Source organism: Ceratotherium simum, chromosome 9 (assembly GCF_057802395.1).
Source record: "Ceratotherium simum simum isolate JZ-2026a chromosome 9, ASM5780239v1, whole genome shotgun sequence".
In the NCBI taxonomy this organism is placed as follows: Eukaryota; Metazoa; Chordata; class Mammalia; order Perissodactyla; family Rhinocerotidae; genus Ceratotherium; species Ceratotherium simum.
This window is the reverse complement of record NC_141908.1, coordinates 76,937,092-76,952,450: the sequence shown is the minus strand read 5'-3', so window position 1 is coordinate 76,952,450 and position 15,359 is coordinate 76,937,092. Positions and strand designations below refer to the sequence as shown.

The 15,359-nt window shown below is 41.6% G+C and overlaps 1 protein-coding gene across 1 annotated transcript in view; it reads right to left on the bottom strand.

The window, feature by feature from the left end:
• Nucleotides 1-15,359, bottom strand: part of LOC101409147 (aldehyde oxidase 4) — a 57,854-nt gene that overhangs the window by 12,776 nt on the left and 29,719 nt on the right. Inside the window, exons 17-27 of the mRNA XM_004426779.3 lie at nucleotides 14,937-15,106; nucleotides 14,516-14,630; nucleotides 13,847-13,969; nucleotides 12,023-12,119; nucleotides 7,369-7,493; nucleotides 5,149-5,282; nucleotides 3,847-3,934; nucleotides 3,445-3,531; nucleotides 3,065-3,256; nucleotides 1,821-2,048; nucleotides 20-115 (exon numbers count right to left, since the gene is read on the bottom strand). Coding sequence (XP_004426836.1) covers nucleotides 20-115; nucleotides 1,821-2,048; nucleotides 3,065-3,256; nucleotides 3,445-3,531; nucleotides 3,847-3,934; nucleotides 5,149-5,282; nucleotides 7,369-7,493; nucleotides 12,023-12,119; nucleotides 13,847-13,969; nucleotides 14,516-14,630; nucleotides 14,937-15,106 — 1,455 coding nt within the window. The remainder of the gene's footprint in view (nucleotides 1-19; nucleotides 116-1,820; nucleotides 2,049-3,064; nucleotides 3,257-3,444; nucleotides 3,532-3,846; nucleotides 3,935-5,148; nucleotides 5,283-7,368; nucleotides 7,494-12,022; nucleotides 12,120-13,846; nucleotides 13,970-14,515; nucleotides 14,631-14,936; nucleotides 15,107-15,359) is intronic.

Here is a 15,359-nt window from a genome sequence, read left to right as displayed (position 1 = left end):
AAATGGATATTTATCTCACCTGAATCATTTTGGTGTAAAGGCCTTGTCCCATTTCACAGCCACCATGAATCACCAAGACAGAGCCATCGAGATAGATGTGGACTAGAGCTGCAGCCTGGGGGAAAAGAGTTATAATACCAATTTGGAAATTGGTGTGGCCAAGGGTAGCTGTGCGTTTAGCTGAGGTTGCCAGATGAATGGTTTTGCTTCACTGAGCCGATCTTTCACTCTTCATATTGGAGAAGAAAGCCATTATTGGTGGCTACAGACAACCCCTTTCAATAAGCCCCAGACTGGAAAACCATCAATGTCAATATATGAATGGTGGCTCATCTCCCTCCACCACCTCCTGCCTCCCGGAGGCCTTGGGAGCTGCCCCTCCAAAGCTTCTTCTTCCCTCTCTGGACGTGAAAATTAACTTTAAAGCAAATGGGCTAATTTAGCCATGCCACTCTCCTGGGTTTGAGATGGTATTCTTCCTCAGGACCATCAAGTTCTCTACAGGAACTTTTAAATTTTGTGGTTTCACCTCATGACAATCTGACGAGAGTAACGATGACCATGTGTGAACGCGCATTGCCGGTGCTCCCAGAGCCCACATTAGACTTTGTGTTGATGACTGTACAAGCACCAACAGGACGCTTTAATTGACGGGGCATGCTAGCGGCAAGAGGGGGGATAGTGAGACATCACACGCAGACAGTTATGATGAAGGCTTCAAAACGCCTTGTACAGCAGCAGCCAGACCCAGCATCATCTTGTGAGTGAGGATTTAGTTTTAGAAAAGCAACATTAGCCACCACATTAAGTTAATGTTACCATTTTGAAGACTACTGGCATTAAAATATTATTTTTACTTAATTTCCAAATCTGTTTGTGTTTTATAAAGGCATAAGAGGTATAAGAAGCTTGTTCTATGTTTTGTGGTTCTACACAGTTAAATAACACTGAAATAAAAATTCAAGCAACCATTGAAAGTCCAGAGAATTTCTTCCTTTAAAGGGGGTCTGTACGTTATTCTGGCTTGAGAAGTACTCTCTGGGGAAAGACTGACGTCTGCTCCAAGCCTGCAGCACTCCGGGCCTTCTCCTCCCCCCTCTCATTTCGCTTTCTGCCTTGTTAGTGGACTCCGAGGAGGGGTGTAGACAGAAGATAATTTTGGTAAGAGACAGCTCGGCCACACCTCATCCACACCGTGAGGGGCCCTGTATTCTTTCCTTTGCATGGGTTCGGTTATAGGCACATTTCAGATATTGATGGGGAGAGAAGCAAAAAATGAAAGAGAGCATCAGAAAGAGAAACCCAAGAAAAACCGTTTAAAGTGAAATTAAAAAGAAGGCACAGTAGTCCCTGAGCCTCAATGTAGTAACTCCAAGTTTCTGTGTGAATGGGGTTGCTCTGTCTGTTCTTGTGTGTTTTGGGAAACTCCATCTTCAAATGACCCTACTGTTGTCACTAAGAAATTAGGAAAGAGAGAAAGGAATCCTCTCGTTTCCTCCAATTCTCTCATGGATCTGAAACTTGACCCCACACCCTAATACCCATGTTTCGGGCCCTGCCCATGGCCAGACCCCCCTGAGCTGGACTATATCTCTTGATTGCTTTCTGAGGTTCCTGGTGTTGTGTCGCCCCAGGCCTGCCCTGGTACCCGTGGTCCCCAAAGCTTGCCTAAACCCACTTTGTTTCCTGCTACGGGAAACTGCCCAGTTCCTTCTTTCTCCCCAGGGGGACCACCTCTAGTTGCACACGATTGCCGTTTTTCAGACAGCCAGTCGTGTGGAAAAGAGCTCTTGGCGAGAAGACATCTCTGCCAGCCTCACCTGATTATAGTAGGTCATGGGCATCCCAATGGTAAATTTCATGGGGACCACAGCAAGCCCCCTCTTCTTCCAGTAATTCTTCTTGTTAAATTCCTCAGCAGCCAGTTTCCTAGCATAAAATGAAGACTTCTCCAGACATTCTTTCCAGCATCTTCGCAAGGGCTCTGGGTTAAATGTCTGTTTATAGGCTGTTTTGCTAATTCTCTTATACATGTTTATTTCTCTAACCTGAAGGATAAGAAAATAAAATGGATTTTAAGGATATATATTCATTCCATACGTGAAGCATACATTTTTGTTATACACCTGATATGAAGAAAGTCTTTCTAGAAAAAGAAACAACTATTTAAATGGCTGTAAATATGCAAGTGTAAGTAAGTGTAAATGTATAAACATAATGACAACAATAATCATAATAATGATAGAAACTACTATTGAACACGTCATGTGCTACAGACTGTATGCTAAGTGTATTATCTCAATTAACTTTACAATAACCCTGAGAAATAGTAGATACTATTATTAGCCCTGTCACAAGTTTTGTTAGTGGGGAGACACAGTTCTCCTGACTCAGAATTCTTTTACTCTACACAACATTTCCTTATTCTTAACTGTTCTTGAATTAGCTCCTCAGAATGTTGAGCTGTGGTAGGATGTTTGCACGAATGGCCATAATCATTCACTCTCTCTATCCATGCTTTTGGTTGGTTTCACACTGACTCTGGGGTTGGTGATGGGACTTGCTTTGGCCAATGGGACAATACATACGTAATGCAGGGAGAGACTAGAAAAGTGCTTGTGCATTAGGCCTTGCTATGTTCTTGCTACTCCTGGGAATTCTCTGAACCACCATGAGAACTAACTTGGGCTAGCCCACTGGAGGATGAGAGCCTCTGTGGAGGAGAGATGAGCCTTCCCAGCTGAGACATCCCCTAGACTAATCAGCCCAATGACCACCTGACATGTAAGTGAAGCTGTCTTAGACCATAAAACTCAGGTTGAACTGGCCCAGACCAAAAGAGCTACCCGGCTGACCCACAGAATCATAAGAAATGCTACTTGTTGTTTTAATCCATGAAGTTTTGATTGACTTGTTACACAGCAAAAGCTAACTGATACATAGACGATGTACTTTATTTCTTTGAATCTACTTAGAAGCTGACATAATGCTATATGTAGGTGCTCAAGATATGTTTGAACCAATGATGTCAGAGTTTTTTAGGGGGTTTTGACTGATTACCTACCTCTTCAGGGGGTAAGTCACACTGAGAGGCCACAGCAGTTATGTAAGCTTCGACTACCACTGTAGCCTGGGGGAAGCCAAATCCTCGAAAGGCAGTGTTGGATGGCAAATTTGTTTTGCAAGGCCTACCCCGGCACCGAAAATTAGGAATATAATATGCGTTTTCAGATTTCAGCACAATGAACTCTAGCACCTGAATTAAAGCAAAACAAAACAAAACTTCTCATCTATCAAATATTCAAAACCACATATCCAAATTTTATCTCTAACTCAAAATCTTCACAGAATTTATCCAATTCATAAGGCAAATATTCATGCAAATAAAGTGTGGCACATACAGCTCAACTGGTAACTTATGGGAAAGGCGTGTTTCTTATTTACCAGCTCAGACTCATCAGGAGTGCATCCACCATTGATGTAAAATTCAACATCGGCGGCTTTGATCACACCATTGTTCATGAATCCAATCTGCAAAGTGATATAACAAGGAAAACCATTTTCTCTATAGTCCTTTACAACCAGACCACGCTGTACACAAACACGTCTGATCCCAGTTGTCAGTCCAGACCTAGCTCACGCACGTGATCTGATGTGACAGTCACCAGAGGAACACTGAGGATGGTGCTCGAGCTGACCATGATCCCAACAGAAAGTTCTGGTTAGTTTTAGGCAGCGTCCGAATATCCCTTTCAAGTGGTATGGAATTTAGTAATTGTCTTTGCTATTGGTTGGTTATCACAGGACAGTTTTAGGCAGTGTCCTGAAATTTTTGCTCTCACTCACCTTGTATCTTGCGAGGAGTGGGTGGCGGCCAGCAGTTATCAGCATGTCATCCCCACGCTCTAGAACAAACCGGATTGGGCGGCCAGTCCTATAGGAAATGACTCTGTTAATACGCTGGATGCTTCACAAAGCTGTGGAAACGTAGAGATGGGGGAAGGGTGCTTGAGAGAATCTAGCTTAGTGGTTTTTCAAGGGGGTACTAACATGCCTTAAACGACATTTTGGAAGTTTGTGGGGACATCAAAAGGTAGGAAAAAAAAATTATTGCTTTATCACTCTGGTTTAGTCATGTCTGAGAGTTTAGATATTGAAATCATACATTATTTGGTTATAAGTTACTTTCCTTTTATTTCTTTTTTATTTTACATTAAGGCATTGTATGATTATTTTGCAATGGTGTGTATAAGGAGGTTATATTATTATGAATTTCACTTTGGGATACTAAAGGAGGATTAAAATATTTGCCCTGAGGGGGATGTTGAGGCTGAAAGGATTGAGAACCAAAGCTCTCTGAGTTCACCCCCCCATTAAGACCCCCCCCCAAAAAGTGCTATCAAGGAACCCTCTGGCTTCTGAGGAAATACTCCCAGCGTCTGCACACCTGCACTGCCAAGGCAGTCCTTCCTATTGTTGAAAAGTGTCATGAGCTAAGATAGTCAGTTTTTCTTTTCGAAGCGGTCGCCTGGGAGGAGTTAAGTTTGTCCTGAATACACTTAGTGAACTTTGGCAGTTACAAGGTTCACAAAAGTCATGGCCATTCATGTGTCTGGTTATTCCCTTGGACGATGCAGAAGCTAAGTGAACACACCCGGGCAGCAACAGACCCTCAGTGATTTCATGAAAAAAGGTGTCTCTTGTAAGGTTGGGGTTTTGAACCTCCCTCCACTCAGCTTGATTTCTTTTAATGATTTAAAACATAAACATTTTAATGAGTGAAAGTCAATGGGGTTCATGAAAAAGTAATACTTAGTAATGTCTGTGCAATGCGTCCGATTTACAGTCATCACATTTATTTCACACAACCATCTGTGAAATAAGTAGATATTACTTTTCCCACTTTACGGGTGAGGAGACTGAGGCGACTTGCCCACGTGACCTTGTGAGTGAGTGGGCAGAGCCGGGCTTGACCACAGGGCCTCTGGCCCAGGGCCAGCGTTCCTTCATCCACGTGCTCACCACACCCTTTGGAAAGGAAGGGCTATGACCAAGGGGGTGAAAGCTGGGGTGCAGAGGTGGCAGGATGTGGGTGGCATCTGCCCTGCCAGGACTGCTGACATTGACAGCTGTCACTGTCACTCTTACTTGTTGGCGGCCACAGCAGCAGCAGCTCCTAGCAGAGCGGGCTTGGTCACTTTCCCCCCAAACGCTCCTCCAGCTCTTTTCATGTGGCAGACGATTCTACTCCTTGGGACGTTTAGTGCTGCGGCCACCAATTCCTGCAAGAGGTAAGTCCGCGCAGCCACGTAAGTAAGTACAATGTAACGGTTTATTTCCTCACCTATGTACTTCTCTGCCTAGTAAAAGAAATTCAGTAATTCAACAAATAATTTACAGAACTGTGCAACCATCATCATAATCTAATTTTAGAACATTTTAAGCATCCCCAAAGAAACCTTGTATCTATTAAGCAGTCACACATAATCTCCCCCAAACCTCAATTCCCGCAACCCCCCGGCACTAGGCAACAACTAATCTGCTTTCTGTCTCTATAGATTTGCCTGTTCTGAACATTTCATATAAGTAGAATAAGACAATATGTGGTCTTTTGTGACTGGCTTCTTTTGCTTAGCATTATATTTTCTAGGTTCCTCCATGTTGTAGCATGTATCAGTACTCCATTCCTTTTTATGGCTAAAGAATACCTCATTGCATAGATATACCACATTTTTCTCCATTCATTAGTTGATGGACATTTGTGTTGTTTCCACTTTTGGCTGTTATGAACAATGCTGCTGTGAACATTTGTGTATAAATTTTTGTGTGGACATATGTTTTCATTTCTTTTGGGTAGATACCTAGTCGTGGAATTGCTGGGTTATATGGTCACTCTATTTTTAACATCGTGAGAAACTGCCAAGCTGTTTTCCAAAGTGGCTGTGCCATTATTCATGCCCACCAGTAATGTATGAAGGTTCTAATTTCTCCACTTCCTCTGTCAACACTTGTTACCGTCTTTTGATTATAGACATCCTAGTGGGTGTGAAGTGGTAGTGTTGTGATTTTGATTTGCATTTCCCTAGTGACCAATGATGCTGAGCATTTTTCCTGTGCTTATTCGTTGTTCATAGACTTCTTTTTTTTTTTTTTTTCATAGACCTTCTTTGGAGAAATGTCTATTCAAATCCTTGGTGGGCCTGCTTTGGATCCTGCCCCAGGTTCTGGGCTGTGGGCTGTGTGTACCCGGTACTCTAGTTACTCCTGGGAAATGCCTGCTGTCATGGAGCTGACTGATTGCACCCTAGGAGATGTGGATGGCAGACAGTAAGGGAGATCTTGGGATGTATATGTTATCCATTTGGAGCCCAGAGCCACATACCATTTGGCAAAAGAGACCTCAGAGGTGATCTTTATTATTTTCCTCAACTTACAGAAAAAGATATTGATGCCCAGCAACCTGTCAGAGATCATGTAGCTGCTTAGGGGCAAGGCCCGCACCTCTGCACTCCTCTTCTGTCCACTGTAAAACTTGCAGCTGTGGAGGCCAAAGCCACAGCCCAGCTCAGCATCAGTCCCTCCGCCTTTCACTTTGCCTTGAACAGCAGCTGGTAGCATCCTCCTCCCGCTGAGCCAACCCACTCCTGGAGGACCTCAGGGTACCAACTCACTGTGCTCCACCGGGACCCCCAGCTCTCCCCTCAGAGATGCTTGTCATTACTCCTCCTCCCAGCAGAACTGTTTGAGTATCCCCCTGCGCCTGGCACTGTTCTGGGACCTACAACTCCACATTTCAGAAGAGGGGAATGTCAGAGGATTTTCTTCACTTGCCTGGGAGCAGCAATGCTTTATTTCTCAACCACTAGAACAGGACTGGAACTCATATGCTACTGTGCTGGGCTGAAAATGTCTTGGAAATGCAATCCTTTACGTGTGAACCACCAATATATGAAAACATGCATATAGAAAAGCAACACAAATGAACCACAAAGGGAAATGTACATACACGTGTGCCACCAACACACGAAAACATTCATGTAGAGAAGCAACGCAGATGAACCACAAAGGGAAATGTGAATGTAATACTAGGGCATCGCCCTCTCCGAGATTAACTTTCACACTATCAATTGTTATATGGGAAAGACGAACTTTGCCCTGTATGTTGGAAGGTAGCAGCATTTTCAGATCCCTTTTAGAGAAATATTTGCCCATTTTCTTCATTCTGGACTTTAGCTAACTTCAAGTGTGCAGGGAGACTGAGGCGCGGGAGTGAGAGGAATCAAAAGGCCCCCGGAGTGGAAGGCCTGGTTGTGAGTGCCTCATGTCACCTGTCATCTGTAGTTTCTATTTCCAAAAACATCCTGTTACCTGCACATGGGTTGGATATTGTGTTCCGAGGTGTAACACCATTTCTTTATCTTCCTCTTTTGGGATGGCCAGGAAAGTTTGTGTTTCCATGTAAAAATGTTCCTGTCCTTCCACGTGAACCTCACCTGTAAAGCACAAACACAGGACAATGTTTAGTTGAAAGTCCCAACTTGGGGGCTCTTGGTGGTGTTGGTGTATAAAGAGCGAGTTGCTTCAGTTTATGGAGAGTCGGACTTTATGTCATTTGGTTAAACCACTTTTTCTAATTAATCCTCCCTGTGCCCAACCAGCTGTGTGACACTAGGGAATTCACTCCCCGTCTCTTGGCCTCAGTTTCCTCATCTGTCTAGTGGGGTGATGAGATCTGTGATGTGCTGGACCTGAGCACACAGAGTAACTGGTCACATATCCAGGCTCTGTCATCTCCTTGCTCAGGGAGTTTGGCCAAGTTACTAAACCCTCGTGTCCTCATCTGTAAAATGGGGAGGGGGGGTTAATAATAATATATACTTCAGTTAGATGATGTTAGGATAACCAAGTCACAGAAAGGGTAAGTAGCTTGCTAAAGGATACAAAGGTTTAAAATGGCAGAGCTGAGATTGTTCCCCACCCTAAAACCAGCCTGCTTCTACTGGTTTAGCTGAGATTTTTGGCTTGTTCAGTACGTCCTCATCACTCTGTAGGCTGTACCGAGAGAGGCATTTGGCCCCAGTTTAAATATTTGGAAGGCAGTGTTTTTACTTTAAAACTAGCTGAAAGACTCCTGTGCTCTTAAAATAAGAGAATTGTTTTACCAGGAGTCAAAGGATTTCTTGAAATTATGTCTTGGGACAATAGAATGTGGGTCCTGCAAAAAGGCCCCCCGGACTAAAAACAAGTTTGCTTTTAGCAGGTATATATAGAATTTAATCTAAACCCAAATTTATTTAACAATCACATAGTTTTTACAATATGCAAGGTATTTTTCTGAGGCCTAGCACTTTACGGATAACTAGTTCATTTAATCCTCATATCAGCCCTAAGAGGCAGGCGTTATTAGGAAGCTGAGACGTGGAGAGATTAAATAAGCGGCCCAAGGCCACACAGTCAGAAACCGCAGAGCTGGGATTCAAATCCAGGCAACCGACTCCAGGACCCGTGCTCTCAGCTACAGCACTACACTGCTTCTCTGTGGCTCTTAGTCATTTCTGTCCAAATTCCAAATTCCCTTCACATTTCAAATTTCCTGCTTGTGCCAAAATTTTGAACTCCCACAATTGAATCTTGAATGATGAAGAGGTAGCACCTTGTCACTCTGTTGCCCTTAGGGTGAGAATAAAAATGAAAAGAAAATGTACTACTGTGGTTAAGAGCAGGGGCCTTGGGGTCAGCCAGTCCCAGGCTCCAGTCCTGGCTCTACTGCTAACTGCATATGAGACCAGCCAATTATCTAACTTTACTAGGCCTCAGTTTCCTCATCTGTAAAATGGAGCTACTGATATGTTCCTTCTCATAGTTGTTCCACTTGCATATTAAATAGTAAGCAGTAAATACTTGGAAGCTTAAAATAAGCTTAATAATAATAATAATACTCATTTCTTAGAGTTGTTGCCAGGATTAAATAATATAATACATGTAAAATGTTTAGCATGGTGTCTGGCACAGTAAGTACCTGATAAATGTTAGCTGATATTATTATTATTACTAAATAACCTTTAGTCCAAATTTATAGTCTTTGTAAAATCTCTTTTTGTTTCTTTCATAAAATCCACTTTGGAGTACTGAATGTTTGGCACAAGTGGTGGATATCGTCAAACCTCTAATGACTTTCCTGGTTGTATCTAACTACTCTTCCGAGGTTGTGAGTTGTATTTATAATTGGGGGGCAGTCTATATTTTCTGCTTAGACAGAGCGATGCTGGGAAACAAGTATTCTAAAGGTGTCTCCCAGGTTTTAGTAAAAGATAAAAGCTTGCAGCACTTACCATTCTGGTTATTTAGCAGTGGGTAATAGATCCTGCAAAAATTACTATTTTCTCTTACCCAACACCAGTAGTGATTCTCTTAGTAGAGACAGCTGTGGCTCTCAACCCTGCCCACACATTAGAATCAACCAACTGGGGAACTTTTAAAAAACACTGATGCTCTGACCCTATACTTCAAGGGTCTCATTTCGCTGTCTGGAGTGGAATCTGGGTATCGGTATTTTAAAAAATCATATTAATTAGGTCTTAGCCGGTGCAATAAGTCAAAACAGACAAACAAATAATAGTGTCAAGATTGGAAAAGATAAATAACACTGCCATGATATGACTATATACATAGAAAAATCAAGAGAATCTATGAGACTATTAAAATAGTAAGTGAATTTAGTCAAGTTCCTGGATACAAGGTCAATATATGAAAACTAATTGTGTTTTTATATATTAGACATAACTAAGTAGAAAATTAAATAAAAATATCATTTACAATAGCATCATAAAATATCAAATACTAGAAATAAATATTAAGAAGGATGTGCAAGATCTCTACAGTGAAAATGACAAAATTACTGAGAGGAATTAAAGCAAACCTAAATAAAAGGCAGGGTCTACCATGTTCATGGATTGGAACTTAATATTGTTAAGATTTCATTTCTCTCAAATTGATGTTCTTTCAATGCAATCCCAGTCAAAATCCCAGCAAATTATTATTTAGTGGAAATTGATGAACTGATGATAAATGTATATGGAAATGCAAAGAACCCACAGCAGCTAAGGTCATATTGAAGAAGACATAGCAAAAGGACCTTACACTATCAGATTTCAAGACTTACTATAGAGTTACAGCAAGTAAGACAGTGTAGTATTAGCACAAAGATAGATAAACAGATGTGTGGAATATAATAGAGAGTTTAGAAATAGAACAACACATATGTAGACACCTGGAAAACAATAAAAGTTGTACTGCAATTCAATAAGGAAAAGGATAGTCTTCAATAAATGGTGCTAGGTCAATTGACTATCCACTTGAAAAAAAATGAAACTTGACCCCTGTCCCACACTATACAGAAAAATTAATTTGCGATGGATCATAGACCTAAATGTCAAAGCTAGAACATTTTATCAAGCTTCTAGGAAAAATCATAGGAAAATATCTCCATGACCTTTGGATAGGCAAAAATTTCTTCATGGCACAAAAGCACTAACCACAAAAAAGACTGATAAATTGGACTTCATTAAAATCAAGAACTTTTGTTCATGGAAAGGAACCATGAAGACAGTGAAAATGCAATCCACAGGCTGGGAGAAGATATTTGCAAGACCCATAACCAACAAGGCACTCATATCAAAAACATACAAACCTCCTATAAATCAGTAAGTATCAATTATTATATTATTAATTCTATTAAAATCAATAATATATAATTATATACAAGTGTAATTAATGATCACTTTTAATTTTATTAATAAAAAACAAGCAAAAGACTTGAACAGACATCTTACCAAAGAGGATATAAAAATGGCCAATATACATATGAAAAGGGTTCAATATCAGTCATCAAAGAAATTCAATTAAATCCACAATGAGACACTGCTATACACCCATCAGATAGATAAAATTAAAAAGACTGACAGTAACAACAGAACAATGGAACTTTCATAATTGTTAATAGGAGTCAAATTGGAACAAATGTTTTTTTAACGTTCAGCATTAACTGCTGAAGGTAAACGTATAAAAACACTTTTATTCGGCAATTCTACTCCTGGGTGTATTCCATTGGAAATGAGCGCTTATGTTTGCCGAGGGATGTATAATAGTATTTATGGAAACTTGATTCATAATAGCCCGAAGTTGAAAACAACTCAAAGGTCCATCAACGGTAGAATGGATAAATAAATTGTGGAATATTTATACAATGGGATACTCCTGAACAACAAAAAAGAACTACTGATGTGTGCAACAACGTGGATTAATCTTCCGTACATAATGTTGAATATAAGAAGTAGGCACAAAAGAAGTTTATACTGTAAGATTCCGTTTATATGAAGTTCACAATAATGTAAAACTAATACACAGTGATAAAGGTTAGAATAAAACCTTTGGGAGGGTTACTGACCGAGAGGGGGCACAAGGAAGTTTTCCGGGGTGCTAGAAATGTTCTCTACCTTGATGTAGGTAGTATTTACATAGCTTTATACATATGTACAACTTTATCAAGCTGTAAACTTATTATTGGTGCATTTTAAATTGTGATTTAAAAATAACGCAAGGGTTGGGGCCGGCCCCGTGGCTTAGCGGTTAAGTGCGCGCGCTCCGCTACTGGCGGCCCGGGTTCCGATCCCGGGCGCGCACTGACTCACCGCTTCTCCGGCCATGCTAAGGCCGCGTCCCACATACAGCAACTAGAAGGATGTGCAACTATGACAAACAACTATCTACTGGGGCTTTGGGGAGAAAAAGGGAAAAAAAGGAGGAGGATTGGCAATAGATGTTAGCTCAGAGCCGGTCTTCAGCAAAAAGAGGAGGATTGGCATGGATGTTAGCTCAGGGCTGATCTTCCTCACACAAAAAAAATAATAATAACACATGGGTTGAGAAGCTCTGCTTTAGGTTCAGTATTTCTCAAACCAGGTGATTGAATTTAGAGTGTTCAACTTCAGAGGCTTCACTTTTCTGGCGCAAGACCACTTACCTTCAATGATTTGATCGACGTATTTAAAGGCTTGCTCTACATTTCCTTGCTCAATTTTTTTCTCAACAGAAAGAAATGAATTGTGCTCTAGAGCTTGCTGCAGGGGAAAAACAAATAAAACAAAACAAAACAAAAAAAGTGTTTTTTTACATTCTGGTAAGCCATTCAACTCCCATCAAAATCCCATGCTCCTGCTCTATCAGATCTTCACACGCCAAGACAACCCGAGCAGTGTGGAGAGGCAGCAGAATCTGGGTTAAAATGGATTTCAGGCATTGGTGACTCAGTTTTGTTCAGGGCTCGGAGGAGGAGCTGGGGGCGAGACAAGCACATATAAAACATGGTTGTTGAGTGACAACCTGAGGCAGTTTGGTAGTAAGGGGCCAACTTTGTGGTGAGGGGAGCAGATCATAGAGTAAAGAGAGGCCAAGAAGAAGAAGGCTGGTGGGGCTGGGAGTGTTCAGGGATGGCCTTGTGTAGGGGACCTAAGTTAGGTGTTGAATTGGAAGGGATTAGGACAGTTAGAGAATGGAGGGGAAATCATTTGAAGTCAAGGGCACCTCATAAAGCAACAGTTTGAGGTTGAGACCAAGCTGAGGGACCAAAATGAGAAGAAGGCCAGGCTGGCTGGGGAGAGGCTTTCTATCAAGAAGCAGTTGGATGAGCTGGAAAGGTAGATTGAGGCCGGACTATGAAAGACCTTGAGTTCCACACTGAGAACCTTATCTAAGGGGACGTTGTTGTGTAGGAGAAGTGATCTGATGAACTTTGTGGGTTAGAAAAGTTAATGTGGTGGGTAGATGGTTGAAATGGAGTACCAGAGCCTCTTTGAGTGGTTATGGTAGTAAATCTGACAATAAGGTGGTGAGGATTGGGCTGGAGGGTGGGGTGGGGATGAAAGAGAGAATGGAATGAAAGGGGCAGACTTAAGGGGCATTTAAAGGATAACTAGGAAAGACTTGAACTTGGCAACTCTAGGGAAGAACAGAGGAGCATCAGAGGGTGAAGACTGCACCTTCCTTGGCCAGGTTCCTATTGCTTATGCACCCATCCATTCATTGCACACATTTATTGAGCACCTACTATGGGTTCAGTGCTTCACTAGGCACTGGGGATATAAAGCATCATGGACGTGATCTTGACCTCATTAATAATGACAACTAAAACAAAATAACAGCTAACATTTATTGAATGCGTTCTGTGTCCCAAATGCTGTTCTAAGCATTTTACTTGAATTCTCTCATTTAAACCTCACAGTGACCTTTTGATGTAGGTACTTTCATGGTTCCCATTTTACAGATGAGGAAACTGAGGTATGAGAAGTTTAAGTAATTTGTCAAAGCTTTCATTGCTATTAAGAGCCTATGAAATGACAGAGTCAGACCAAGGATCTGAGTAGTCTATCTCCAGAGCTTGTGTTTAAGCAGGAAGTGGGCAAGAAAACAGAGGACCCAAGCTGTCATTCAGTAATTGTTACAACGGTTCTGAGTCTCACAGTGCTCTGGGTTTTCCCTCTGACTAGTTCCATAGGGGAGGTCATGAGGACATTCCTCTGGGGTTGTTTATTTGGGTTCCGAGGCCATGCCTTGGCAAGAGGCCATGGGAGAGAAGTGGACACAGGAAGGAAGGGGGCTCGAGGCAGAGAAATGCTCAGTATTATGTCTTGAGGTACAGATTGCTGGAGCCTTCTCTCTGAAACTACAGATAACACTGAACAAAGTATAGATGGAGCCCAAATTATACTGTTTTGTGACTCTATGGGTTGAATTTGGCCAAAAGCAGACCACCCTAGTCATTCTAGAAGATACAAAGGGGCCTAAATACCTCTATTGTGATAATCCTCGGTTCTATGTCTTCATAAGCAATCTTCACTTTTTTAGCGGCCTCTCTTGCATGAGCATAGGTGTCAGCAGCTACGGCGCAGACAATCTGACCCACGCAAATCACCTGCAGAAAAGCCATGTGTTGTAATTAGCTAAAGCATAGAATCGTTAAAAAGGATTTGCTGTTCCCACACTCTTATGTTTACCTGCTGAGTTCTTGTGACCACAAGAAAGATTATTTTCTACCTATGAAAATAAATTTAAAACAGTGGCTTGAGTGGGATTTAGAGGATACAGAAACTGGATGCAGACTTAATTATCTGGCCTATGATTGTCTTCAGCCGCATTCCTCACCATTCCCATATCACACAAAACAATCCAGTCATCCTGAAATTCTGTTGGTTCTTTTAACGTCCTATGCTCTGTATCGCTTCTAAGACTTTCATGACTTTTTACAAGCCTTCCTTGAGAGGGCTTATGGCTTATTATCAGAATCTCAAAAGGGTCCACAATTCAAGAGAGCATTTGAGAACTTCGAGGTGGAGTCAGCGGTTCCCTGCAAGTCTTTGTGACGTGGACATGAATCCATGGATGTTATAGTCATAACCAATAATCATTTTGGTGTTTCCAGCAGAGTATTTAAACAATAAGCCACACACAAATCCCACACCTCATTCTGTGCATAAAGAACCTCTCCGTTGTGGTTATTATCTCCCGGAACATCCTCTGCTGTTATCACATCAACCACACCTGGAAGTGCCAGGGCTTCTGAAGCATCAATTGATCTGGGAGGGAAAATTTGAAAGTACACATCAAAGTTGCAGGGGAAAGTTCAGGTACAATACAAATGACTCTTCAACCACAGGGAAAAACTACAATGGACGATATTCTATGTTGAAAGTGCTGATATTTAGCAGACATTCCGACTATTGGCCATAAATTCTTTCATAACAATGCCTAAAAAAATGACTGAATCCCATCCAGAAGAGGAATGAATACTCTTAATTGACTTAAATATATAATAAGCTCTCAATTTCAATATGAAATTGTAAATGCATGTCAGTAAGACGTAGGAACTTTTATTTCCTTACATGATCTTTGCGTGAGCTCTGGTGCTGGTGACGACAGCCAGGAAGAGTTCTTGGGCAACGGGGGGCATGTCATCAACAAATACAGCTTCCCCTGTGGCGTGTTTAATGGCTGACTGGTGCATGACTGGGTGGCCCACTGGATCTTGAGGGGGTTGTTTGGGATCCACACACTGTTAATGAACAAGGCAAGTTATTTTACTGCCAGACATTCTCATGCAAGGAAAATTGGGTCTGATGTATCTGGCTTACTCACAAGTCAAGAAAAACTATAGGCAATTGGGTATCCATATCCATGAGTCAAAGTTAATAAATATCCATTGAGTATTATGGTAAGAGATATATTCTGGTCACAACCCCCTCTCCCCAACAAAAAAAGAAGACATTGTTGCTGTCCTCAAGGATTCTACAGCCTTGTTGAGGAAT